Here is a 22923-nt window from a genome sequence, read left to right on the forward strand (position 1 = left end):
CAAGTAATTTTTCCAACAACTGTTTACAGACAGATTATTTCACTTATAATTCACTGTATCACAATTCCAGTGGGTCAGAAGTTTACATACACTAAGTTGACTGTGCCTTTAAACAGCTTGGAAAATTCCAGAAAATGATGTCATGGCTTTAGAAGCTTCTGATAGGCTAATTGACATAATTTGCAGGTGTACCTGTGGATGTATTTCAAGGCCTACCTTCAAACTCAGTGCCTCTTTGCTTGACATCATGGGAAAATGAAAAGAAATCAGCCAAGACCAATTGTAGACCTCCACAAGTCTGGTTCATCCTTGGGAGCAATTTCCAAACGCCTGAAGGTACCACGTTCATTTGTACAAACAATAGTATGCAAGTATAAACACCATGGGACCACGCAGCCATCATACCGCTCAGGAAGGAGACGCGTTCTGTCTCCTAGAGATGAACGTACTTTGGTGCAAAAAGTGCTAATCAATCCCAGAACAACAGCAAAGGACCTTGTGAAGATGCTGGAGAAAACGGGTACAAAAGTATCTATATACACAGTAAAACGAGTCCTATATCGACATAACCTGAAAGGCCGCTCAGCAAGGAAGAAGCCACTGCTCCAAAACCGCAAATAAAAAAGCCAGACTACGGTCCATGGGGACAAAGATCAAACTTTTTGGAGAAATGTCCTCTGGTCTGATTAAACAAAAATAGAACTGTTTGGCCATAATGAAAGCATTTAGTTGAATGTCCAGGGGTGGAGGGTGGAGGTTGGAGCGCTAGAGTGAGCAGAGCAGAACCTCTCTTCTCCCCATGACGTCCACTCATTACACCGAGCATTTCTCTGTTGCCATGGCAACGCCTGGCCCTGTCCTCCCCGCTGAGGCTCTCTGACATCAACGTCAACAGGCGGGGGGGGGGGGGATATCACCCCTGCTCTCTCTTTTCTTTCTCCCTTCTCTCTCTCCTCTCGCTCTTACATCCCCCTTTATTATCCCTTCATTGTCTCTGTCTTTCCCTCTCTCTCTCTCTCTCTCTCTCTCTCTCTCTCTCTCTCTCTCTCTCGCTCTCTCTCTCTCTCTCTCTCGCTCTCTCTCTCTCTCTCTCTCTCTCTCTCTTTCTCTCTCTCTCAATTCAATTTTAATTCTATTTCAATTTAAGGGCTTTATTGGCATGGGAAACGTATGTTAACATTGCCAAAGCAAGTGAAGTATATAGTAAACAAAAGTGAAATAAACATATAAATATGGGTTGTATTTACAATGGTGTTTGTTCTTCACTGGTTGCCCTTTTCTTGTGCCAACAGGTCACAATTATTGCTGCTGTTATGGCACCTTGTGGTATTTCACCCAATAGATAAGGGAGCTGATCAAAAATGGATTTGGTTTCGAATTCTTTGTGGGTCTGTGTAATCTGAGGGAAGTGTGTGTCTCTAATATGGTCATACATTTGGCAAGAAGTTAGGAAGTGCAGCTCAGTTTCCACCTCATTTTGTGGGCAGTGTGCACATAGCCTGTCTTCTCTTGAGAGCCAGGTCTGCCTTCGGCGGCCTTTCTCAATAGCAAGGCTATGCTCACTGAGTCTCTACATAGACAAAGATTTCCTTTATTTTCGATCAGTCACAGTGGTCAGGTATTCTGTCACTGTGTACTCTCTATATAGGGCCAAATAGCATTCTAGTTTGCTTTGTTTTTTTGTAAATTCTTTCCAATGTGTCAAGTAATTATCTTTTTGTTTTCTCATGATTTGGTTGGGTCTAATTGTGTTGCTGTCCAAGTATTTTTAGCCAGATCCTAATTGGGATGTCGAATTTGATGTTCCTTTTGATGGCATAGAAGGCCCTTCTTGCCTTGTCTCTCAGATCATTCAAAACTTTGTGGAAGTTACCTGTGGTGCTGATGTTTAGGCCAAGGTATGTATCGTTTTTTGTGTGCTCTAGGGCAACGGTGTCTAGATGGAATTTGTATTTGTGGTCCTGGCAACTGGACCTTTTTTGGAACACCATAATTTTTTGTCTTACTGAGATTTACTGTCAGGGCCCAGGTCTGACAGAATCTGTGCAGAAGATCTAGGTGCTGCTGTAGGCCCCCCTTGGTTGGGGACAGAAGCACCAGATCATCAGCAAACAGTAGACATTTGACTTCAGATTCTAGTAGGGTGAGGCCGGGTGCTGCAGACTGTTCTAGTGCCCTCGCCAATTCGTTGATATATATGTTGAAGAGGGTGGGGCTTAAGCTGCATCCCTGTCTCACACCCCGGTTCTGTGGAAAGAAATGTTTGCGTTTTTTGCCAATTTTAACCGCACACTTGTTGTATGTGTACTTGGATTCTATAATATCGTATGTTTTCCCCCCAACACCACTTTCCATCCATTTGTATAGCAGGCCCTCATGCCAAATTTGGTTTGTTTGTTTGTCAATTAGGGTGTGCAGGATGAATATGTGGTCTGTCGTACGGTAATTTGGTAAAAAGCCAATTTGACATTTGCTCAGTGCATTGTTTTCGCTGAGGAAATGTACGAGTCTGCTGTTAATGATAACACAGAGGATTTTCCCAAGGTTGCTGTTGACGCATATCCCACGGTAGTTATTGGGGTCAAATTTGTCTCCACTTTTGTGGATTGGGGTGATCAGTCCTTGGTTCCAAATATTGGGGAATATGCCCGAGCTGATGATGATGTTAAAGAGTTTAAGTATAGCCAATTGGAATTTGTGGTCTGTATATTTTATCATTTCATTTAGGATACCATCAACCCCACAGGCCTTTTTGGGTTGGAGGGTTTGTATTTTGTCCTGTAGTTCTTTAAATGTAATTGGAGAATCCAGTGGGTTCTGATAGTCTTTAATAGTTGATTCTAAGATTTTTATTCGATCATCTATATGTTTTTACTGTTTGCTCTTTGTTTACATTTACATTTTAGTAATTTAGTAGACGCTCTTATCCAGAGCGACTTACATTTTTAGTGAGTGCATACATTTTTCATACTTTGTTATATGGCCAAAAAGATTGGAGAACTGGTTTACCCATACATCTCCGTTTTGGATACATAGCTCTTTGTGTTGTTGTTTGTTTAGAGTTTTACAATTTTCCCAGAAGTGGTTAGAGTCTATGGATTCTTCAATTACATTGAGCTGATTTCTGACATGCTGTTCCTTCTTTTTCCGTTGTGTATTTCTGTATTGTTTTAGTGATTCACCATAATGAAGGTGTAGGCTCAGGTTTTCTGGGTCTCTATGTTTTTGGTTGGATAGGTTTTTCAATTTCTTTCTTAAGTTTTTTGCATTCTTCACCAAACCATTTGTCATTGTTGTTAATTTTCTTAGATTGTCTGCTTGAAGTTTTTAGATTTGATAGGGAAGCTGAGAGGTCAAATATACTGTTTTGGTTTTCTACTGCCAAGTTTACACCTTCACTGTAACAGTGAAACGTTTAGTCCAGGAAGTTGTCTAAAGGGTCTGAATTTGTTGTTTCCTAATTGTTTTTTGGTAGGTTTCCACACTACTTTCCTTCCATCTATAGCATTTCTTAATATTATTCAGGTCCTTTGTCTTTGATGCCTCATGATTGAGTATTGCTCTGTTCAAGTGGAGTGTGATTTTGCTGTGATCTGATAGGGGTGTCAGTGGACTGACTGTGAACGCTCTGAGAGACTCTGGGTTGAGGTCAGTGATAAAGTAGTCTACAGTACTACTGCCAAGAGATGAGCTATAGGTGTACCTACCGTAGGAGTCCCATCGAAGCCTACCATTGACTATGTACATACCCAGTGTGCGACAGAGCTGCAGGAGTCGTGACCCGTTTTTGTTGGTTATGTTGTCGTAGTTGTGCCTAGGGGGGGGCATAAGGGGGAGGGAATGCTGTCACCTCCAGGAAGGTGTTTGTCCCCCTGTGTGCTGAGGGTGTCATGTTCTTGTCCAGTTCTGGCATTTAGGTTGCCACAGACTAGTACATGTCCCTGGGCCTGGAAATGATTGATTTCCCCCTCCTGGATGGAGAAGCTGTCTTCATTAAAGTATGGGGATTCTAGTGGGGGGATATAGGTAGCACACAGGTAGACATTTTTCTCTGTTGAGATCATTTCCTTTTGAATTTCTAGCCAAATGTAAAATGTTCCTGTTTTTATTAATTTAATAGATTTAGTTAGGTCTGCTCTATACCAAATTAGCATACCCCCTGAGTCCCTTCCCTGTTTCACACCTGGTAGTTCACACCTTCCCTGTCTCTCTGTCTTCCCTGTCTCTCTGTCTTCCCTGTCTCTCTGTCGTCCCTGTCTCTGTGTCTTCCCTGTCTCTCTGTTCTTCCTCCTCTTCCTCTCTCTCTCTCTCTCTCTCCCCCTTCAGAGGAGCGAGGGTGATGGGCTGCCCCATGCCACGCGGGTGAAGGAGGGCTCCAGTGGGCTGGTACTGGCGCTGGTGTCCATGGCGTGTGTGGGCGGGGTGGTGGTGGTGGCGCTGACCATCGCCTGTCTCAGACACCACACTCAGCAGCTGGCCTCAGGGAAACTGGGCCTCGGACCCGAGGGAGGACCAGAGACACACTTTGACTACCAGGTAAGAGAGGAGACACTTTGTGTGTGTGTGTCCCAAATGACAGCTTTATCCCCATATAGTGCACTTCTTTTAAACCAGAGCGTTATGGGCCCATGTCAAAAGTAGTGCAGTAGATAGGGAACTGGTATAAAGTAGTGCACTATATAGGGAACTGGTCTAAAGTAGTGCACTATATAGGGAACTTGTCTAAAGTAGTGCACTATATCGGGAACTGGTCTAAAGTAGTGCACTATATCGGGAACTGGTCTAAAGTAGTGCACTATATAGGGAACTGGTCTAAAGTAGTGCACTATATAGGGAATAGGGTGCCATTTGGAACCTGAGACACACTTTGACTACCAGGTAGGAGAGGTTAGAGCCTTATATGTGGCCTTCAATATTTGACTCTGGGACAGGCTAGGCCTCAGTTAACAGGAAAGACTGCGGGGTCTCAATCGTGGTGATGACGATCATGATGACGCTTTCCTGCTTCTCGTGGGCCCGTGAAAGGCCAGTGTGTCTATGGGTGCGGATGACAACACTACACACGTCAGCTTTTACAGCGAGTGAAATCACTGCAACACTTAACAAAGAGCTGCAGTTAGTTTCAGAATGGGGTGGCAAGGAAGAAGTTATTCCTAAATATTTCAAAAACTAAAAGCATTGTATTTGGGACAAATCATTCACTAAACCCTAAACCTCAACTACATCTTGTAATAAATAATGTGGAAATTGAGCAAGTTGAGGTGACTAAACTGCTTGGAGTAACCCTGGATTGTAAACTGTCATGGTCAAAACATATTGATACAACAGTAGCTAGGATGGGGAGAAGTCTGTCCATAATAAAGCGCTGCTCTGCATTCTTAACAGCACTATCAACAAGGCAGGTCCTACAGGCCCTAGTTTTGTCACACCTGGACTACTGTTTAGTCGTGTGGTCAGGTGCCACAAAGAGGGACCTTGGAAAATTACAATTGGCTCAGAACAGGGCAGCACGGCTGGCCCTTGGATGTACACAGAGAGCTAACATTAATAATATGCATGTAAATCTCTCCTGGCTCAAAGTGGAGGAGAGATTGACTTCATCACTACTTCTTTTTGTAAGAAGTGTTGACATGCTGAATGCACCGAGCTGTCTGTTTAAACTACTAGCATACAGCTCGGACACCCATGCATACCCCACAAGACATGCCACCAGAGGTCTCTTCACAGTCCCCAAGTCCAGAACAGACTATGGGAGGTGCACAGTACTACATAGAGCCATGACTACATGGAACTCTATTCCACATCAGGTAACTGACGCAAGCAGTATAATAATATTTTAAAAAAACAGATAAAAATACACCTTATGGAACAGCGGGGACAGTGAAGAGACACACACACACATGATAAGACACACACTCTACACACATGGATGTTGTACTGTAAATATGTGATAGTGGAGTAGTGCTATGAGGGAACACTCTCAATGTGTTCTGAAAAGTGTTATGAAATGTAATGTCATGTAATATTTTGTTGCTGCTGCCTTGGCAGGAACTAATGAGGATCCGTAATAAACCCCAGGAAGAGTAGCTGCTGCCTTGGGAGGAACTAATGGGGATCCGTAATAAACCCCAGGAAGAGTAGCTGCTGCCTTGGCAGGAACTAATGGGGATCCGTAATAAACCCCAGGAAGAGTAGCTGCTGCCTTGGCAGGAACTAATGGGGATCCATAATAAACCCCAGGAAGAGTAGCTGCTGCCTTGGCAGGAACTAATGGGGATCCATAATAAACCCCAGGAAGAGTAGCTGCTGCCTTGGCAGGAACTAATGGGGATCCATAATAAACCCCAGGAAGAGTAGCTGCTGCCTTGGCAGGAACTAATGGGGATCTATATTAAACCACAGGAAGAGTAGCTGCTGCCTTGGCAGGAACTAATGGGGATCCATAATAAACCCCAGGAAGAGTAGCTGCTGCCTTGGTAGGAACTAATGGGGATCCATAATAAACCCCAGGAAGAGTAGCATCGTGACTAAGAACAGCCCTTAGCCGTGGTATATTGGCCATATACCACACCTCCTCGGGCCTTATTGATTTAATTCTACCACGGCTTTCAGACAATCAGCATTCAGGAGTCTAATCACCCAGTTTATAATAACATTTTTCTATTTCCTTTTAGAATACATCCCTCATTTTACTATGATGTCTGACGAGGGCCCTGGACCTCCCTATTTGTAATATTTCTACCAATATTGCCCTAAAAATAAATACTTTACCCAAGAGAATAATGATATTTCCCATTGACTGATCGTGGTTTTTCAGATCCCCTAACAATACAGTTTGCAGGTCCATCTGAACCCTGATATTATGACATAACAACCATTCCTGGACCTGACTCCAAAAGCGAGCCACCGATGGACAGTGCCAGAATATATGTTCTATTGATTCTGTTTCGTCGTGGCAGAGTCTGCACAGGGCTGACTGTTCAATGCCCCATGTATTGAGCATTCCTTTTATAGCAAGTATTTGATATAATAGCTTAAATTGAAATGAAACTATTTACGTGTCGGTTCATAGACCCGATGCGTAGGTAATGGGTCATCAAAGCCCTGTTCCCAACTGACTTGAATTTTATGCTGCATTGCTGTCAAAACTTTTGACTTGAAGTGATACATTTTTCGATTTATACTAATCGTTTTAAGCCATTTATGTTTTTTTTACGGGTGGAAGGCAGACTAATTCTTTTGTTTATTTTTTAAGTAATTGCCTCTTCCAATATTGTGGCAAAGCCACGATGAGTTGGTTATCATTTTGTATTGAGCATACATCTCCATACTCAGGGAGAAAAAGGTGTAGAGTCACGCGCAGAGCGCGGCACGTGTTTATTTCACCTTTGCAGAAGGCAGGAATTGTGGTCACAGGCAGGCAATGGTCATACACAGGTAGGCAAACAGGCAGGAGAATCAAAACTAGGACTGAAGGCTAAAACTGGTTCTCACAAACGAGCTAGGAAAAGGCTTAGTAGAGTCAAAATGAACAATACCTCACAAGGCACAAACAGAAAGAACTGAACTAAATAAGGAGCTGATGAGACCAGGTGAGTAACTAACACAGGTGGAATCAATGAACAAAAATGAAAGAACACAAAGAAACAGGACTACGTTGAAGAACACAAAGAAACAGGGCTACGTTGAAGAACACAAAGAAACAGGGCTACGTTGAAGAACACAAAGAAACAGGGCTACGTTCAAGAACACAAAGAAACAGGGCTACGTTCAAGAACACAAAGAAACAGGGCTACGTTCAAGAACACAAAGAAACAGGGCTACGTTGAAGAACACAAAGAAACAGGGCTACGTTCAAGAACACAAAGAAACAGGGCTACGTTGAAGAACACAAAGAAACAGGGCTACGTTGAAGAACACAAAGAAACAGGGCTACGTTGAAGAACACAAAGAAACAGGGCTACGTTGAAGAACACAAAGAAACAGGGCTACGTTGAAGAACACAAAGAAACAGGGCTACGTTGAAGAACACAAAGAAACAGGGCTACGTTCAAGAACACAAAGAAACAGGGCTACGTTCAAGAACACAAAGAAACAGGGCTACGTTCAAGAACACAAAGAAACAGAGCTACGTTCAAGAACACAAAGAAACAGGGCTACGTTCAAGAACACAAAGAGACAGGGCTACGTTCAAGAACACAAAGAAACAGGGCTACGTTCAAGAACACAAAGAAACAGGGCTACGTTCAAGAACACAAAGAAACAGGGCTACGTTCAAGAACACAAAGAGACAGGGCTACGTTCAGGAACACAAAGAAACAGGGCTACGTTCAAGAACACAAAGAAACAGGGCTACGTTGAAGAACACAAAGAAACAGGGCTACGTTGAAGAACACAAAGAAACAGGGCTACGTTGAAGAACACAAAGAAACAGGGCTACGTTGAAGAACACAAAGAAACAGGGCTACGTTCAAGAACACAAAGAAACAGGGCTACGTTCAAGAACACAAAGAAACAGGGCTACGTTCAAGAACACAAAGAAACAGGGCTACGTTCAAGAACACAAAGAAACAGGGCTACGTTCAAGAACACAAAGAAACAGGGCTACGTTCAAGAACACAAAGAGACAGGGCTACGTTCAAGAACACAAAGAAACAGGGCTACGTTCAAGAACACAAAGAAACAGGGCTACGTTCAAGAACACAAAGAAACAGGGCTACGTTCAAGAACACAAAGAGACAGGGCTACGTTCAGGAACACAAAGAAACAGGGCTATGTTCAAGAACACAAAGAAACAGGGCTATGTTCAAGAACACAAAGAAACAGGGCTATGTTCAAGAACACAAAGAAACAGGGCTATGTTCAAGAACACAAAGAAACAGGGCTACGTTCAAGAACACAAAGAAACAGGGCTACGTTCAAGAACACAAAGAAACAGGGCTACGTTCAAGAACACAAAGAAACAGGGCTACGTTCAGGAACACAAAGAAACAGGGCTATGTTCAAGAACACAAAGAAACAGGGCTATGTTCAAGAACACAAAGAAACAGGGCTATGTTCAAGAACACAAAGAAACAGGGCTATGTTCAAGAACACAAAGAAACAGGGCTACGTTCAAGAACACAAAGAAACAGGGCTACGTTCAAGAACACAAAGAGACAGGGCTACGTTCAAGAACACAAAGAAACAGGGCTACGTTCAAGAACACAAAGAAACAGGGCTACGTTCAAGAACACAAAGAAACAGGGCTACGTTCAAGAACACAAAGAGACAGGGCTACGTTCAGGAACACAAAGAAACAGGGCTACGTTCAAGAACACAAAGAAACAGGGCTACGTTGAAGAACACAAAGAAACAGGGCTACGTTGAAGAACACAAAGAAACAGGGCTACGTTGAAGAACACAAAGAAACAGGGCTACGTTGAAGAACACAAAGAAACAGGGCTACGTTCAAGAACACAAAGAAACAGGGCTACGTTCAAGAACACAAAGAAACAGGGCTACGTTCAAGAACACAAAGAAACAGGGCTACGTTCAAGAACACAAAGAAACAGGGCTACGTTCAAGAACACAAAGAAACAGGGCTACGTTCAAGAACACAAAGAGACAGGGCTACGTTCAAGAACACAAAGAAACAGGGCTACGTTCAAGAACACAAAGAAACAGGGCTACGTTCAAGAACACAAAGAAACAGGGCTACGTTCAAGAACACAAAGAGACAGGGCTACGTTCAGGAACACAAAGAAACAGGGCTATGTTCAAGAACACAAAGAAACAGGGCTATGTTCAAGAACACAAAGAAACAGGGCTATGTTCAAGAACACAAAGAAACAGGGCTATGTTCAAGAACACAAAGAAACAGGGCTACGTTCAAGAACACAAAGAAACAGGGCTACGTTCAAGAACACAAAGAAACAGGGCTACGTTCAAGAACACAAAGAAACAGGGCTACGTTCAGGAACACAAAGAAACAGGGCTATGTTCAAGAACACAAAGAAACAGGGCTATGTTCAAGAACACAAAGAAACAGGGCTATGTTCAAGAACACAAAGAAACAGGGCTATGTTCAAGAACACAAAGAGACAGGGCTACGTTCAAGAACACAAAGAAACAGGGCTACGTTCAAGAACACAAAGAAACAGGGCTACGTTCAAGAACACAAAGAAACAGGGCTACGTTCAAGAACACAAAGAGACAGGGCTATGTTCAAGAGCACAAAGAAACAGGGCTATGTTCAAGAACACAAAGAAACAGGGCTATGTTCAAGAACACAAAGAAACAGGGCTATGATCAAGAACACAAAGAGACAGGGCTACGTTCAAGAACACAAAGAAACAGGGCTACATTCAAGAACACAAAGAAACAGGGCTACGTTCAAGAACACAAGGTGAACTAAGAAAACAAATACAGAACCTTACACATACACCGTTGTTAGTTGCTTGTATTACATTTTACCGTAACATGTCTCTATTTATTTTCTCACAAGTTGTGATGATAAATCATAATTATTGCTGATGAAAGTGATTAGCTTCTCATTTGCGTTTTGTTTAACGGAATCTCTTTCTGTTGACTTTCCCAGGAGCTCTGCAGGCAGCACATGGCAGCCAAGACGTCGTTCAGTCGTCAGGAGGCGGTGGGTGTGGGAGCGGGGGGACGGAGGGGGACAGACACGTCCAGGGTGAGCAGTGTGTCGTCCCAGTTCAGCGACGGCCCCCAACACAGCCCCTCCTCACACAGCAGTACACCCTCCTGGAGCGAAGAGCCCGCCCAGTCAAAGATGGACATCTCTACTGGTCACATGATACTGGTCAGTATCAGGGTATGGGGTCATTATATTTCCTACTGGTCAGTATCAGAGGGTATGGGGTCATTATATTTCCTACTGGTTTGTATCAGAGGGTATGGGGTCAATTATATTACTACTGGTATGTTTCAGAGGGTATGGGGTCATTATATTTCCTACTGGTCAGTATCAGAGGGTATGGGGTCATTATATTTCCTACTGGTTTGTATCAGAGGGTATGGGGTCAATTATATTACTACTGGTAAGTTTCAGAGGGTATGGGGTCATTATATTTCCTACTGGTCAGTTTCAGAGGGTATGGGGTCATTATATTTCCTACTGGTCGGTATCAGAGGCTTTATCTGTGTCCAGGAAACGGGCCCTCATTGTTTAACTATTGATCATGGAGCTTTAAACAGCTGGTATAATATGGGGAGGAGAACTCTGTTCTTAACGTTAGTGTTCCTCTCTGTCTCCTTCTCCCCCCCCCCCCCCCCCCCCCCCCCCCCCCCCCAGGCCTATATGGAGGACCATCTGAAGAATAAGGACCGTCTGCTGAAGGAGTGGGAGGCTCTGTGCTCCTACCAGGCTGAACCCAGTGCTGCTACAGTAGCACAGAGTGAACCCCACCTGGAGAAGAACCGCTGCCCTGACTCTCTGCCCTGTGAGTCGTGTATATACCTCTCCTCTGGTTTATCCTCCAGGCTTGGGCTGGGATTTTAACAAGCACATATTAACCTGTGCACTGTGTTTGACTTAAAGTGGATTTCTGCTTGAGCTGGCATCTGCACAGCGTTCAGAGCAAGCGTGGTCTCAGCAAACGTCAGGGAAATCGCCTTCAGAAGCCTATTGCTGTGCGCAGGCCGTTAATCTGCGTTAGATTGAATCCAGGCCTACATAATTATATCTGCGATCCTCTTCTAGAGCTCGGTTAGTTACAATCTGTTCTGTTCCAGATGATCACTCCCGTGTAAAACTGAAGGCAGAGAGCAACTCCACCAAGGAAGACTACATTAACGCCAGCACCATAGTAAGATCTCTTACTAGTCTTATATCACTGCTCTTACGGTGCTGACGGTATAGACTTTGTCCTGTGGTTGGCACAGACGTCACTCATATCCTCTCTCTGTAAAACCCAGATTGACCACGACCCTCGACTGCCTGCTTACATCGCCACCCAGGGACCACTGGCACACACCATCGCTGACTTCTGGCAGGTCAGTGGCACACACCATCGCTGACTTCACACGATACTCTGAGGAACTTTTAGCTAGAGTCAGCTGACCCAAAATGTTGAAGGAAAGCACTTTAATAGCACATGAATAAACTGAAACTTGCAAAAGATCAGAACTGGGCTTCCTGTGTAAACGCAGCTATGGCGACACGGTTGATTTAGAAGGAAATTGTGGGCAGTAACTATGGCCCTAGTCTGGCATGTCAATCACAGTGTACACCAGTACAGTCCGGTGTGTGACAGTGGGTCGTTGTACCATAGATGGTGTGGGAGAATGGATGCACAGTGATAGTGATGATGACTGCCCTGGTTGAGGACGGAGACACTCAGTGTGTTCGCTACTGGCCTGACGAGGGATCCTCCCTCTACCACATCTACGAGGTGAGTGGTTTATATATCTATAGCCATAGATGATTTAATATCACTCTGTGGCCTCTTTAACACAGTAGTACTACAATATTATTAGAACGACTGCAGTAGAATGGTGGGTGGATCGGCCGCGGCTATGTGTACCCATGACTGTGCCAGTCAATTACCATGGTTTGAGAGGTATTTTCCTTCTAGAAATCATCTGTACGTACCACATTGAGTAGTGCTGTTACCGTAATTATAGAGATACGCTATAGCTCATTGGGTCTCAGTGCTGGTCCTTTTGTTTTTGCCCTAGCTCTACACACCTGATTCAAATCATTCAAAATCTGATGACGAGTTGATGATTTGAATCAGGTGTGTGGCGCTGGGGACAAAACTAAGGACCAGGACTGAGAACCGCTGATCTACGGCGTATCTCTATAATTAACACCACTACTCAATGTGGTACGTACAGATTTGTAACTCGCTCTGGATAAGAGCATCTGCTAAATGAAGTAAATGTAAATGTACAGATGATTGCCGATCCACCCACCATTCTACCGCAGTCGTTCTAATTATATTGTGGTACTACTGTGTTAAAGAGGCCACTGAGTGATATTAAATCATCTTTGTTCCCTACCAAGGTGAACTTGGTCTCTGAACACATCTGGTGTAAGGACTTCCTGGTTCGTAGTTTCTACCTGAAGAACGTGCAGACCCAGGAGACTCGTACCCTGACACAGTTCCACCTGCTCAGCTGGCCCGCCAATGGAATCCCCACCTCCACACGCCCTCTGCTGGACTTCCGCAGGTACTGCAGATGTTGTCTGTTGGTGCATCTTGACATGAACCACTGGGGAGCATCACTTATTTCACTGCAACTTAACTGCTCTTGCTAGTATCACTGCTCTTTAATAAGCTTTACGTATCGGCTCTGACGAAGGCCTTGAGGCCGATATGTAAAGCTTATTAAAGAGCAGTGATACTATCAAGAGCAGTGATACTAGCAAGAGCAGTTATTCTATCAAGAGCAGTGATACTATCAAGAGCAGTGATACTATCAAGATCAGTGATACTATCAAGAGCAGTGATACTATCAAGATCAGTGATACTATCAAGAGCAGTGATACTATCAAGAGCAGTGATACTAGCTAGAGCAGTGTGTGGGTTTCTTCTTCTTTCTCATATTATTCAGCTGTTACCATGGCACCTGCAACAAAGACAGCTCAGATGTGGGAGTGCCTTTTGAATTTTGAACTGCAACTGAACTACCATGACCTTGCCCTGCCGGTTTTGCTGTGTATGTAGCTGGCTGTTGATGACTGTGTGGCCAGGCCAAGTATTGTCCTATGTAATGACTGTCTGGCCAGGCCAAATACTGTCCTATGTAATGACTGTGTGGCCAAGTACTGCCCTATGTAATGACTGTCTGGCCAAATACTGTCCTATGTAATGACTGTGTGGCCAAGTACTGCCCTATGTAATGACTGTGTGGCCAAATACTGTCCTATGTAATGACTGTGTGGCCAGGCCAAGTACTGTCCTATGTAATGACTGTCTGGCCAAATACTGTCCTATGTAATGACTGTGTGGCCAATTACTGTCCTATGTAATGACTGTGTGGCCAAATACTGTCCTATGTAATGACTGTGTGGCCAAATACTGTCCTATGTAATGACTGTGTGGCCAGGCCAAGTACTGTCCTATGTAATGACTGTCTGGCCAAATACTGTCCTATGTAATGACTGTGTGGCCAATTACTGTCCTATGTAATGACTGTGTGGCCAATTACTGTCCTATGTAATGACTGTGTGGCCAATTACTGTCCTATGTAATGACTGTGTGGCCAAATACTGTCCTATGTAATGACTGTGTGGCCAAGTACTGTCCTATGTAATGACTGTGTGGCCAGATACTGTCCTCTGTAATGACTGTGTGGCCAGATACTGTCCTATGTAATGACTGTGTGGCCAAATACTGTCCTATGTAATGACTGTGTGGCCAAATATTGTCCTATGTAATGACTGTGTGGCCAGATACTGTCCTATGTAATGACTGTGTGGCCAAATACTGTCCTATGTAATGACTGTGTGGCCAGATACTGTCCTATGTAATGACTGTGTGGCCAGATACTGTCCTATGTAATGACTGTGTGGTCAAAAACTGTCCTTTGTAATGACTGTGTGGCCAGATACTGTCCTTTGTAATGACTGTGTGGCCAGATACTGTCCTATGTCATGACTGTGTGGCCAGATACTGTCCTATGTAATGACTGTGTGGCCAGATACTGTCCTATGTAATGACTGTGTGGCTAGATACTGTCCTATGTCATGACTGTGTGGCCAGATACTGTCCTATGTAATGACTGTGTGGCCAGATACTGTCCTATGTAATGACTGTGTGGCCAGATACTGTCCTCTGTAATGACTGTGTGGCCAGATACTGTCCTATGCAATGACTGTGTGGCCAAATACTGTCCTATGTAATGACTGGGTGGCCAGATACTGTCCTATGTAATGACTGTGGCCAAATACTGTCCTATGTAATGACTGTGTGGCCAAATACTGTCCTATGTAATGACTGTGTGGCCAGATACTGTCCTATGTAATGACTGTGTGGCCAAATACTGTCCTATGTAATGACTGTGTGGCCAAATACTGTCCTATGTAATGACTGTGTGGCCAGATACTGTCCTATGTAATGACTGTGTGGCCAAATACTGTCCTATGTAATGACTGTGTGGCCAGATACTGTCCTATGTAATGACTGTGTGGCCAGATACTGTCCTCTGTAATGACTGTGTGGTCAGATACTGTCCTCTGTAATGACTGTGTTGCCAGATACTGTCCTATGTAATGACTGTGTGGCCAAATACTGTCCTATGTAATGACTGTGTGGTCAGATACTGTCCTTTGTAATGACTGTGTGGCCAGATACTGTCCTATGTCATGACTGTGTGGCCAGATACTGTCCTATGTAATGACTGTGTGGCCAGATACTGTCCTATGTAATGACTGTGTGGCTAGATACTGTCCTATGTCATGACTGTGTGGCCAGATACTGTCCTATGTCATGACTGTGTGGCCAGATACTGTCCTATGTCATGACTGTGTGGCCAGATACTGTCCTCTGTAATGACTGTGTGGCCAGATACTGTCCTCTGTAATGACTGTGTGGCCAAATACTGTCCTATGTAATGACTGTGTGGCCAGATACTGTCCTATGTAATGACTGTGGCCAAATACTGTCCTATGTAATGACTATGTGGCCAGATATTGTCCTATGTAATGACTGTGTGGCCAGGCCAAATACTGTCCTATGTAATGACTGTCTGGCCAGGCCAAATACTGTCCTATGTAATGACTGTGTGGTCAGATACTGTCCTATGTAATGACTGTGTGGCCAAATACTGTCCTATGTAATGACTGTGTGGCCAAATACTGTCCTATGTAATGACTGTGTGGCCAAATACTGTCCTATGTAATGACTGTGTGGCCAAATACTGTCCTATGTAATGACTGTGTGGCCAGATACTGTCCTATGTAATGACTGTGTGGCCAGATACTGTCCTATGTAATGACTGTGTGGCCAGATACTGTCCTCTGTAATGACTGTGTGGCCAGATACTGTCCTATGTAATGACTGTGTGGCCAAATACTGTCCTATGTAATGACTGTGTGGCCAGATACTGTCCTATGTAATGACTGTGGCCAAATACTGTCCTATGTAATGACTGTGTGGCCAAATACTGTCCTATGTAATGACTGTGTGGCCAGATACTGTCCTATGTAATGAATGTGTGGCCAAATACTGTCCTATGTAATGACTGTGTGGCCAAATACTGTCCTATGTAATGACTGTGTGGCCAAATACTGTCCTATGTAATGACTGTGTGGCCAAATACTGTCCTATGTAATGACTGTGTGGCCAGATACTGTCCTATGTAATGACTGTGTGGCCAGATACTGTCCTCTGTAATGACTGTGTGGTCAGATACTGTCCTCTGTAATGACTGTGTTGCCAGATACTGTCCTATGTAATGACTGTGTGGCCAAATACTGTCCTATGTAATGACTGTGTGGTCAGATACTGTCCTTTGTAATGACTGTGTGGCCAGATACTGTCCTTTGTCATGACTGTGTGGCCAGATACTGTCCTATGTAATGACTGTGTGGCCAGATACTGTCCTATGTAATGACTGTGTGGCTAGATACTGTCCTATGTCATGACTGTGTGGCCAGATATTGTCCTATGTCATGACTGTGTGGCCAGATACTGTCCTATGTCATGACTGTGTGGCCAGATACTGTCCTCTGTAATGACTGTGTGGCCAGATACTGTCCTCTGTAATGACTGTGTGGCCAAATACTGTCCTATGTAATGACTGTGTGGCCAGATACTGTCCTATGTAATGACTGTGGACAAATACTGTCCTATCTAATGACTATGTGGCCAGATATTGTCCTATGTAATGACTGTGTGGCCAGGCCAAATACTGTCCTATGTAATGACTGTCTGGCCAGGCCAAATACTGTCCTATGTAATGACTGTGTGGTCAGATACTGTCCTATGTAATGACTGTGTGGCCAAATACTGTCCTATGTAATGACTGTGTGGCCAAATACTGTCCTATGTAATGACTGTGTGGCCAAATACTGTCCTATGTAATGACTGTGTGGCCAAATACTGTCCTATGTAATGACTGTGTGGCCAAATACTGTCCTATGTAATGACTGTGTGGCCAGATACTGTCCTTTGTAATGACTGTGTGGCCAGATACTGTCCTATGTAATGACTGTGTGGTCAAAAACTGTCCTTTGTAATGACTGTGTGGCCAGATACTGTCCTATGTAATGACTGTGTGGCCAGATACTGTCCTCTGTAATGACTGTGTGGCCAGATACTGTCCTCTGTAATGACTGTGTGGCCAGATACTGTCCTATGTAATGACTGTGTGGCTAGATACTGTCCTATGTCATGACTGTGTGGCCAGATACTGTCCTATGTAATGACTGTGTGGCCAGATACTGTCCTCTGTAATGACTGTGTGGTCAGATACTGTCCTCTGTAATGACTGTGTTGCCAGATACTGTCCTATGTAATGACTGTGTGGCCAAATACTGTCCTATGTAATGACTGTGTGGTCAAAAACTGTCCTTTGTAATGACTGTGTGGCCAGATACTGTCCTATGTAATGACTGTGTGGCCAGATACTGTCCTATGTCATGACTGTGTGGCCAGATACTGTCCTATGTAATGACTGTGTGGCCAGATACTGTCCTCTGTAATGACTGTGTGGCCAGATACTGTCCTCTGTAATGACTGTGTGGCCAGATACTGTCCTATGTAATGACTGTGTGGCTAGATACTGTCCTATGTAATGACTGTGTGGCCAGATACTGTCCTATGTAATGACTGTGTGGCCAGATACTGTCCTCTGTAATGACTGTGTGGTCAGATACTGTCCTCTGTAATGACTGTGTTGCCAGATACTGTCCTATGTAATGACTGTGTGGCCAAATACTGTCCTATGTAATGACTGTGTGGTCAGATACTGTCCTTTGTAATGACTGTGTGGCCAGATACTGTCCTATGTCATGACTGTGTGGCCAGATACTGTCCTATGTAATGACTGTGTGGCCAGATACTGTCCTATGTAATGACTGTGTGGCTAGATACTGTCCTATGTCATGACTGTGTGGCCAGATACTGTCCTATGTCATGACTGTGTGGCCAGATACTGTCCTATGTCATGACTGTGTGGCCAGATACTGTCCTCTGTAATGACTGTGTGGCCAGATACTGTCCTCTGTAATGACTGTGTGGCCAAATACTGTCCTATGTAATGACTGTGTGGCCAGATACTATCCTATGTAATGACTGTGGCCAAATACTGTCCTATGTAATGACTATGTGGCCAGATATTGTCCTATGTAATGACTGTGTGGCCAGGCCAAATACTGTCCTATGTAATGACTGTCTGGCCAGGCCAAATACTGTCCTATGTAATGACTGTGTGGTCAGATACTGTCCTATGTAATGACTGTGTGGCCAAATACTGTCCTATGTAATGACTGTGTGGCCAAATACTGTCCTATGTAATGACTGTGTGGCCAAATACTGTCCTATGTAATGACTGTGTGGCCAAATACTGTCCTATGTAATGACTGTGTGGCCAGATACTGTCCTATGTAATGACTGTGTGGCCAGATACTGTCCTATGTAATGACTGTGTGGCCAGATACTGTCCTCTGTAATGACTGTGTGGCCAGATACTGTCCTATGTAATGACTGTGTGGCCAAATACTGTCCTATGTAATGACTGTGTGGCCAGATACTGTCCTATGTAATGACTGTGGCCAAATACTGTCCTATGTAATGACTGTGTGGCCAAATACTGTCCTATGTAATGACTGTGTGGCCAGATACTGTCCTATGTAATGAATGTGTGGCCAAATACTGTCCTATGTAATGACTGTGTGGCCAAATACTGTCCTATGTAATGACTGTGTGGCCAAATACTGTCCTATGTAATGACTGTGTGGCCAAATACTGTCCTATGTAATGACTGTGTGGCCAGATACTGTCCTATGTAATGACTGTGTGGCCAGATACTGTCCTCTGTAATGACTGTGTGGTCAGATACTGTCCTCTGTAATGACTGTGTTGCCAGATACTGTCCTATGTAATGACTGTGTGGCCAAATACTGTCCTATGTAATGACTGTGTGGTCAGATACTGTCCTTTGTAATGACTGTGTGGCCAGATACTGTCCTATGTCATGACTGTGTGGCCAGATACTGTCCTATGTAATGACTGTGTGGCCAGATACTGTCCTATGTAATGACTGTGTGGCTAGATACTGTCCTATGTCATGACTGTGTGGCCAGATATTGTCCTATGTCATGACTGTGTGGCCAGATACTGTCCTATGTCATGACTGTGTGGCCAGATACTGTCCTCTGTAATGACTGTGTGGCCAGATACTGTCCTCTGTAATGACTGTGTGGCCAAATACTGTCCTATGTAATGACTGTGTGGCCAGATACTGTCCTATGTAATGACTGTGGCCAAATACTGTCCTATGTAATGACTATGTGGCCAGATATTGTCCTATGTAATGACTGTGTGGCCAGGCCAAATACTGTCCTATGTAATGACTGTCTGGCCAGGCCAAATACTGTCCTATGTAATGACTGTGTGGTCAGATACTGTCCTATGTAATGACTGTGTGGCCAAATACTGTCCTATGTAATGACTGTGTGGCCAAATACTGTCCTATGTAATGACTGTGTGGCCAAATACTGTCCTATGTAATGACTGTGTGGCCAAATACTGTCCTATGTAATGACTGTGTGGCCAAATACTGTCCTATGTAATGACTGTGTGGCCAGATACTGTCCTTTGTAATGACTGTGTGGCCAGATACTGTCCTATGTAATGACTGTGTGGTCAAAAACTGTCCTTTGTAATGACTGTGTGGCCAGATACTGTCCTATGTAATGACTGTGTGGCCAGATACTGTCCTATGTCATGACTGTGTGGCCAGATACTGTCCTATGTAATGACTGTGTGGCCAGATACTGTCCTCTGTAATGACTGTGTGGCCAGATACTGTCCTCTGTAATGACTGTGTGGCCAGATAATGTCCTATGTAATGACTGTGTGGCTAGATACTGTCCTATGTCATGACTGTGTGGCCAGATACTGTCCTATGTCATGACTGTGTGGCCAGATACTGTCCTATGTCATGACTGTGTGGCCAGATACTGTCCTATGTCATGACTGTGTGGCCAGATACTGTCCTATGTAATGACTGTGTGGCCAGATACTGTCCTTTGTAATGACTGTGTGGCCAGATACTGTCCTATGTAATGACTGTGTGGTCAAAAACTGTCCTTTGTAATGACTGTGTGGCCAGATACTGTCCTATGTAATGACTGTGTGGTCAGATACTGTCCTATGTAATGACTGTGTGGCCAAATACTGTCCTATGTAATGACTGTGTGGCCAAATACTGTCCTATGTAATGACTGTGTGGCCAGGCCAAATACTGTCCTATGTAATGACTGTGTGGCCAATTACTGTCCTATGTAATGACTGTGTGGCCAAATACTGTCCTATGTAATGACTGTGTGGCCAGATACTGTCCTTTGTAATGACTGTGTGGCCAGATACTGTCCTATGTAATGACTGTGTGGTCAAAAACTGTCCTTTGTAATGACTGTGTGGCCAGATACTGTCCTATGTAATGACTGTGTGGCCAGATACTGTCCTATGTCATGACTGTGTGGCCAGATACTGTCCTATGTAATGACTGTGTGGCCAGATACTGTCCTCTGTAATGACTGTGTGGCCAGATACTGTCCTCTGTAATGACTGTGTGGCCAGATACTGTCCTATGTAATGACTGTGTGGCCAAATACTGTCCTATGTAATGACTGTGTGGTCAGATACTGTCCTATGTAATGACTGTGTGGCCAGATACTGTCCTCTGTAATGACTGTTTGGCCAGATACTGTCCTATGTAATGACTGTGTGGCCAGATACTGTCCTATGTAATGACTGTGTGGCCAGATACTGTCCTAGGTAATGACTGTGTGGCCAGATACTGTCCTATGTAATGACTGTGTGGCCAAATACTGTCCTATGTAATGACTGTGTGGTCAGATACTGTCCTATGTAATGACTGTGTGGCCAGATACTGTCCTATGTCATGACTGTGTGGCCAGATACTGTCCTATGTAATGACTGTGTGGCCAGATACTGTCCTATGTAATGACTGTGTGGCCAGATACTGTCCTCTGTAATGACTGTGTGGCCAGATACTGTCCTATGTAATGACTGTGTGGCCAGATACTGTCCTATGTAATGACTGTGTGGCCAGATACTGTCCTATGTAATGACTGTGTGGCCAGATACTGTCCTATGTAATGACTGTGTGGCCAGATACTGTCCTCTGTAATGACTGTGTGGCCAGATACTGTCCTATGTAATGACTGTGTGGCCAGATACTGTTTTATGTAATGACTGTGTGGCCAGATACTGTCCTATGTAATGACTGTGTGGCCAGATACTGTCCTATGTCATGACTGTGTGGCCAGATACTGTGCTATGTAATGACTGTGTGGCCAGATACTGTCCTATGTAATGACTGTCTGGCCAGATACTGTCCTCTGTAATGACTGTGTGGCCAGATACTGTCCTATGTAATGACTGTGTGGCCAGATACTGTCCTATGTAATGACTGTGTGGCCAGATACTGTCCTATGTCATGACTGTGTGGCCAGATACTGTCCTATGTAATGACTGTGTGGCCAGATACTGTCCTCTGTACTATGGGGTGCTGTTTGAGCCTTGCAAGATTAATGAAGCAACTGTGTATATTTCCCTTCATTTTTAGTTTGAGCTCATGTTTTTCCACTTCTTTGTCCTTCCCTGATTGCCTCCTTTACTCTAGCCATTTCTCTTTCCTAGTAAATCCTTACCTACCTCCCTCACTATCTTTCTCTTTCTCTCAGTCCTCTCTCTAGCTCCTTCCCTGGTTATTCCTCTCTTTCTCCCAGTGATAGTGGTCAGCTATTGGTCCTTGGGGTTCCCACGTCTCCCAGTGATAGTGGTCAGCTATTGGCCCTTGGGGTTCCTACGTCTCCCAGTGATAGTGGTCAGCTATTGGCCCTTGGGGTTCCCACATCTTCCAGTGATAGCGGTCAGCTATTGGCCCTTGGGGTTCCCACGTCTTCCAGTGATAGTGGTCAGCTATTGGCCCTTGGGGTTCCCACATCTCCCAGTGTCATTTTTGTGATTTGCAGCTAGTAGTCTGGGTCCAGTTGCATAGTCACAAAAATGATCATTGGCAGGTGTGACTGCAGCAGGAGTCGACACTGGCCGGATAGTCCATCCGTCGCCCTTGGGGTTCGGATAAGAATTCAAGTTAGTTACAACACATTAGTCTTTGAGGTTGAGGTTAGAGAAACTCCTTCCTTCCTTCCTTCCTTCCTTCCTTCCTTCCTTCCTTCCTTCCTTCCTTCCTTCCTTTCTTTCTTTCTTTCTTTCTTTCTTTCTTTCTTTCTTTCTTTCTTTCTTTCTTTCTTTCTTTCTTTCTTTCTTTCTTTCTTTCTTTCTTTCTTTCTTCTTCTTCCTTCCTTCCTTCCTTCCTTCCTTCCTTCCTTCCTTCCTTCCTTCCTTCCTTCCTTCCTTCCTTCCTTCCTTTCTTTCTTTCTTTCTTTCTTTCTTTCTTTCTTTTTTTCTTTCTTTCTTTCTTTCTTTCTTTCTTTCTTTCTTTCTTTCCCACTGATGGGTTGAGTTTCTCTAACCTCAACCTCAAAGACTAATGTGTTGTAACTAACTTGAATTATTATCCAGGCCTCCAGGCAGGCAGAGATGGGAACCTTGTTTCTCTGTGTATATTTTAAGATCAGTAAAGCAGTAACAGTACTTGTATGCAGCATCCGATCTAGACTTGTCAGTTAAAATGACATGTTGTGATATTGTTTCCCTCCCTCCCTCCCTCTCTCCCAACCACCCACCAACCCTCCCTCCCTCTCTCCCAACC

At 44.1% G+C, this 22923-nt stretch overlaps 1 protein-coding gene across 1 annotated transcript in view; it reads left to right on the forward strand.

The window, feature by feature from the left end:
* LOC311124938 (receptor-type tyrosine-protein phosphatase-like N) overlaps positions 1-22923 on the forward strand; it is a gene marked incomplete at both ends in the record, with an annotated part of 30991 nt that overhangs the window by 6125 nt on the left and 1943 nt on the right. Inside the window, 7 exons of the mRNA XM_084199033.1 lie at positions 4327-4536; positions 10580-10819; positions 11300-11447; positions 11740-11813; positions 11923-12000; positions 12279-12398; positions 13013-13179. Of these exons, the coding sequence (XP_084055159.1) occupies positions 4327-4536; positions 10580-10819; positions 11300-11447; positions 11740-11813; positions 11923-12000; positions 12279-12398; positions 13013-13179 (1037 nt within the window). The remainder of the gene's footprint in view (positions 1-4326; positions 4537-10579; positions 10820-11299; positions 11448-11739; positions 11814-11922; positions 12001-12278; positions 12399-13012; positions 13180-22923) is intronic.

This window comes from Coregonus lavaretus, assembly GCF_964263955.1.
Source record: "Coregonus lavaretus genome assembly, contig: HAP1_SCAFFOLD_415, whole genome shotgun sequence".
Classification (NCBI taxonomy): domain Eukaryota; kingdom Metazoa; phylum Chordata; class Actinopteri; order Salmoniformes; family Salmonidae; genus Coregonus; species Coregonus lavaretus.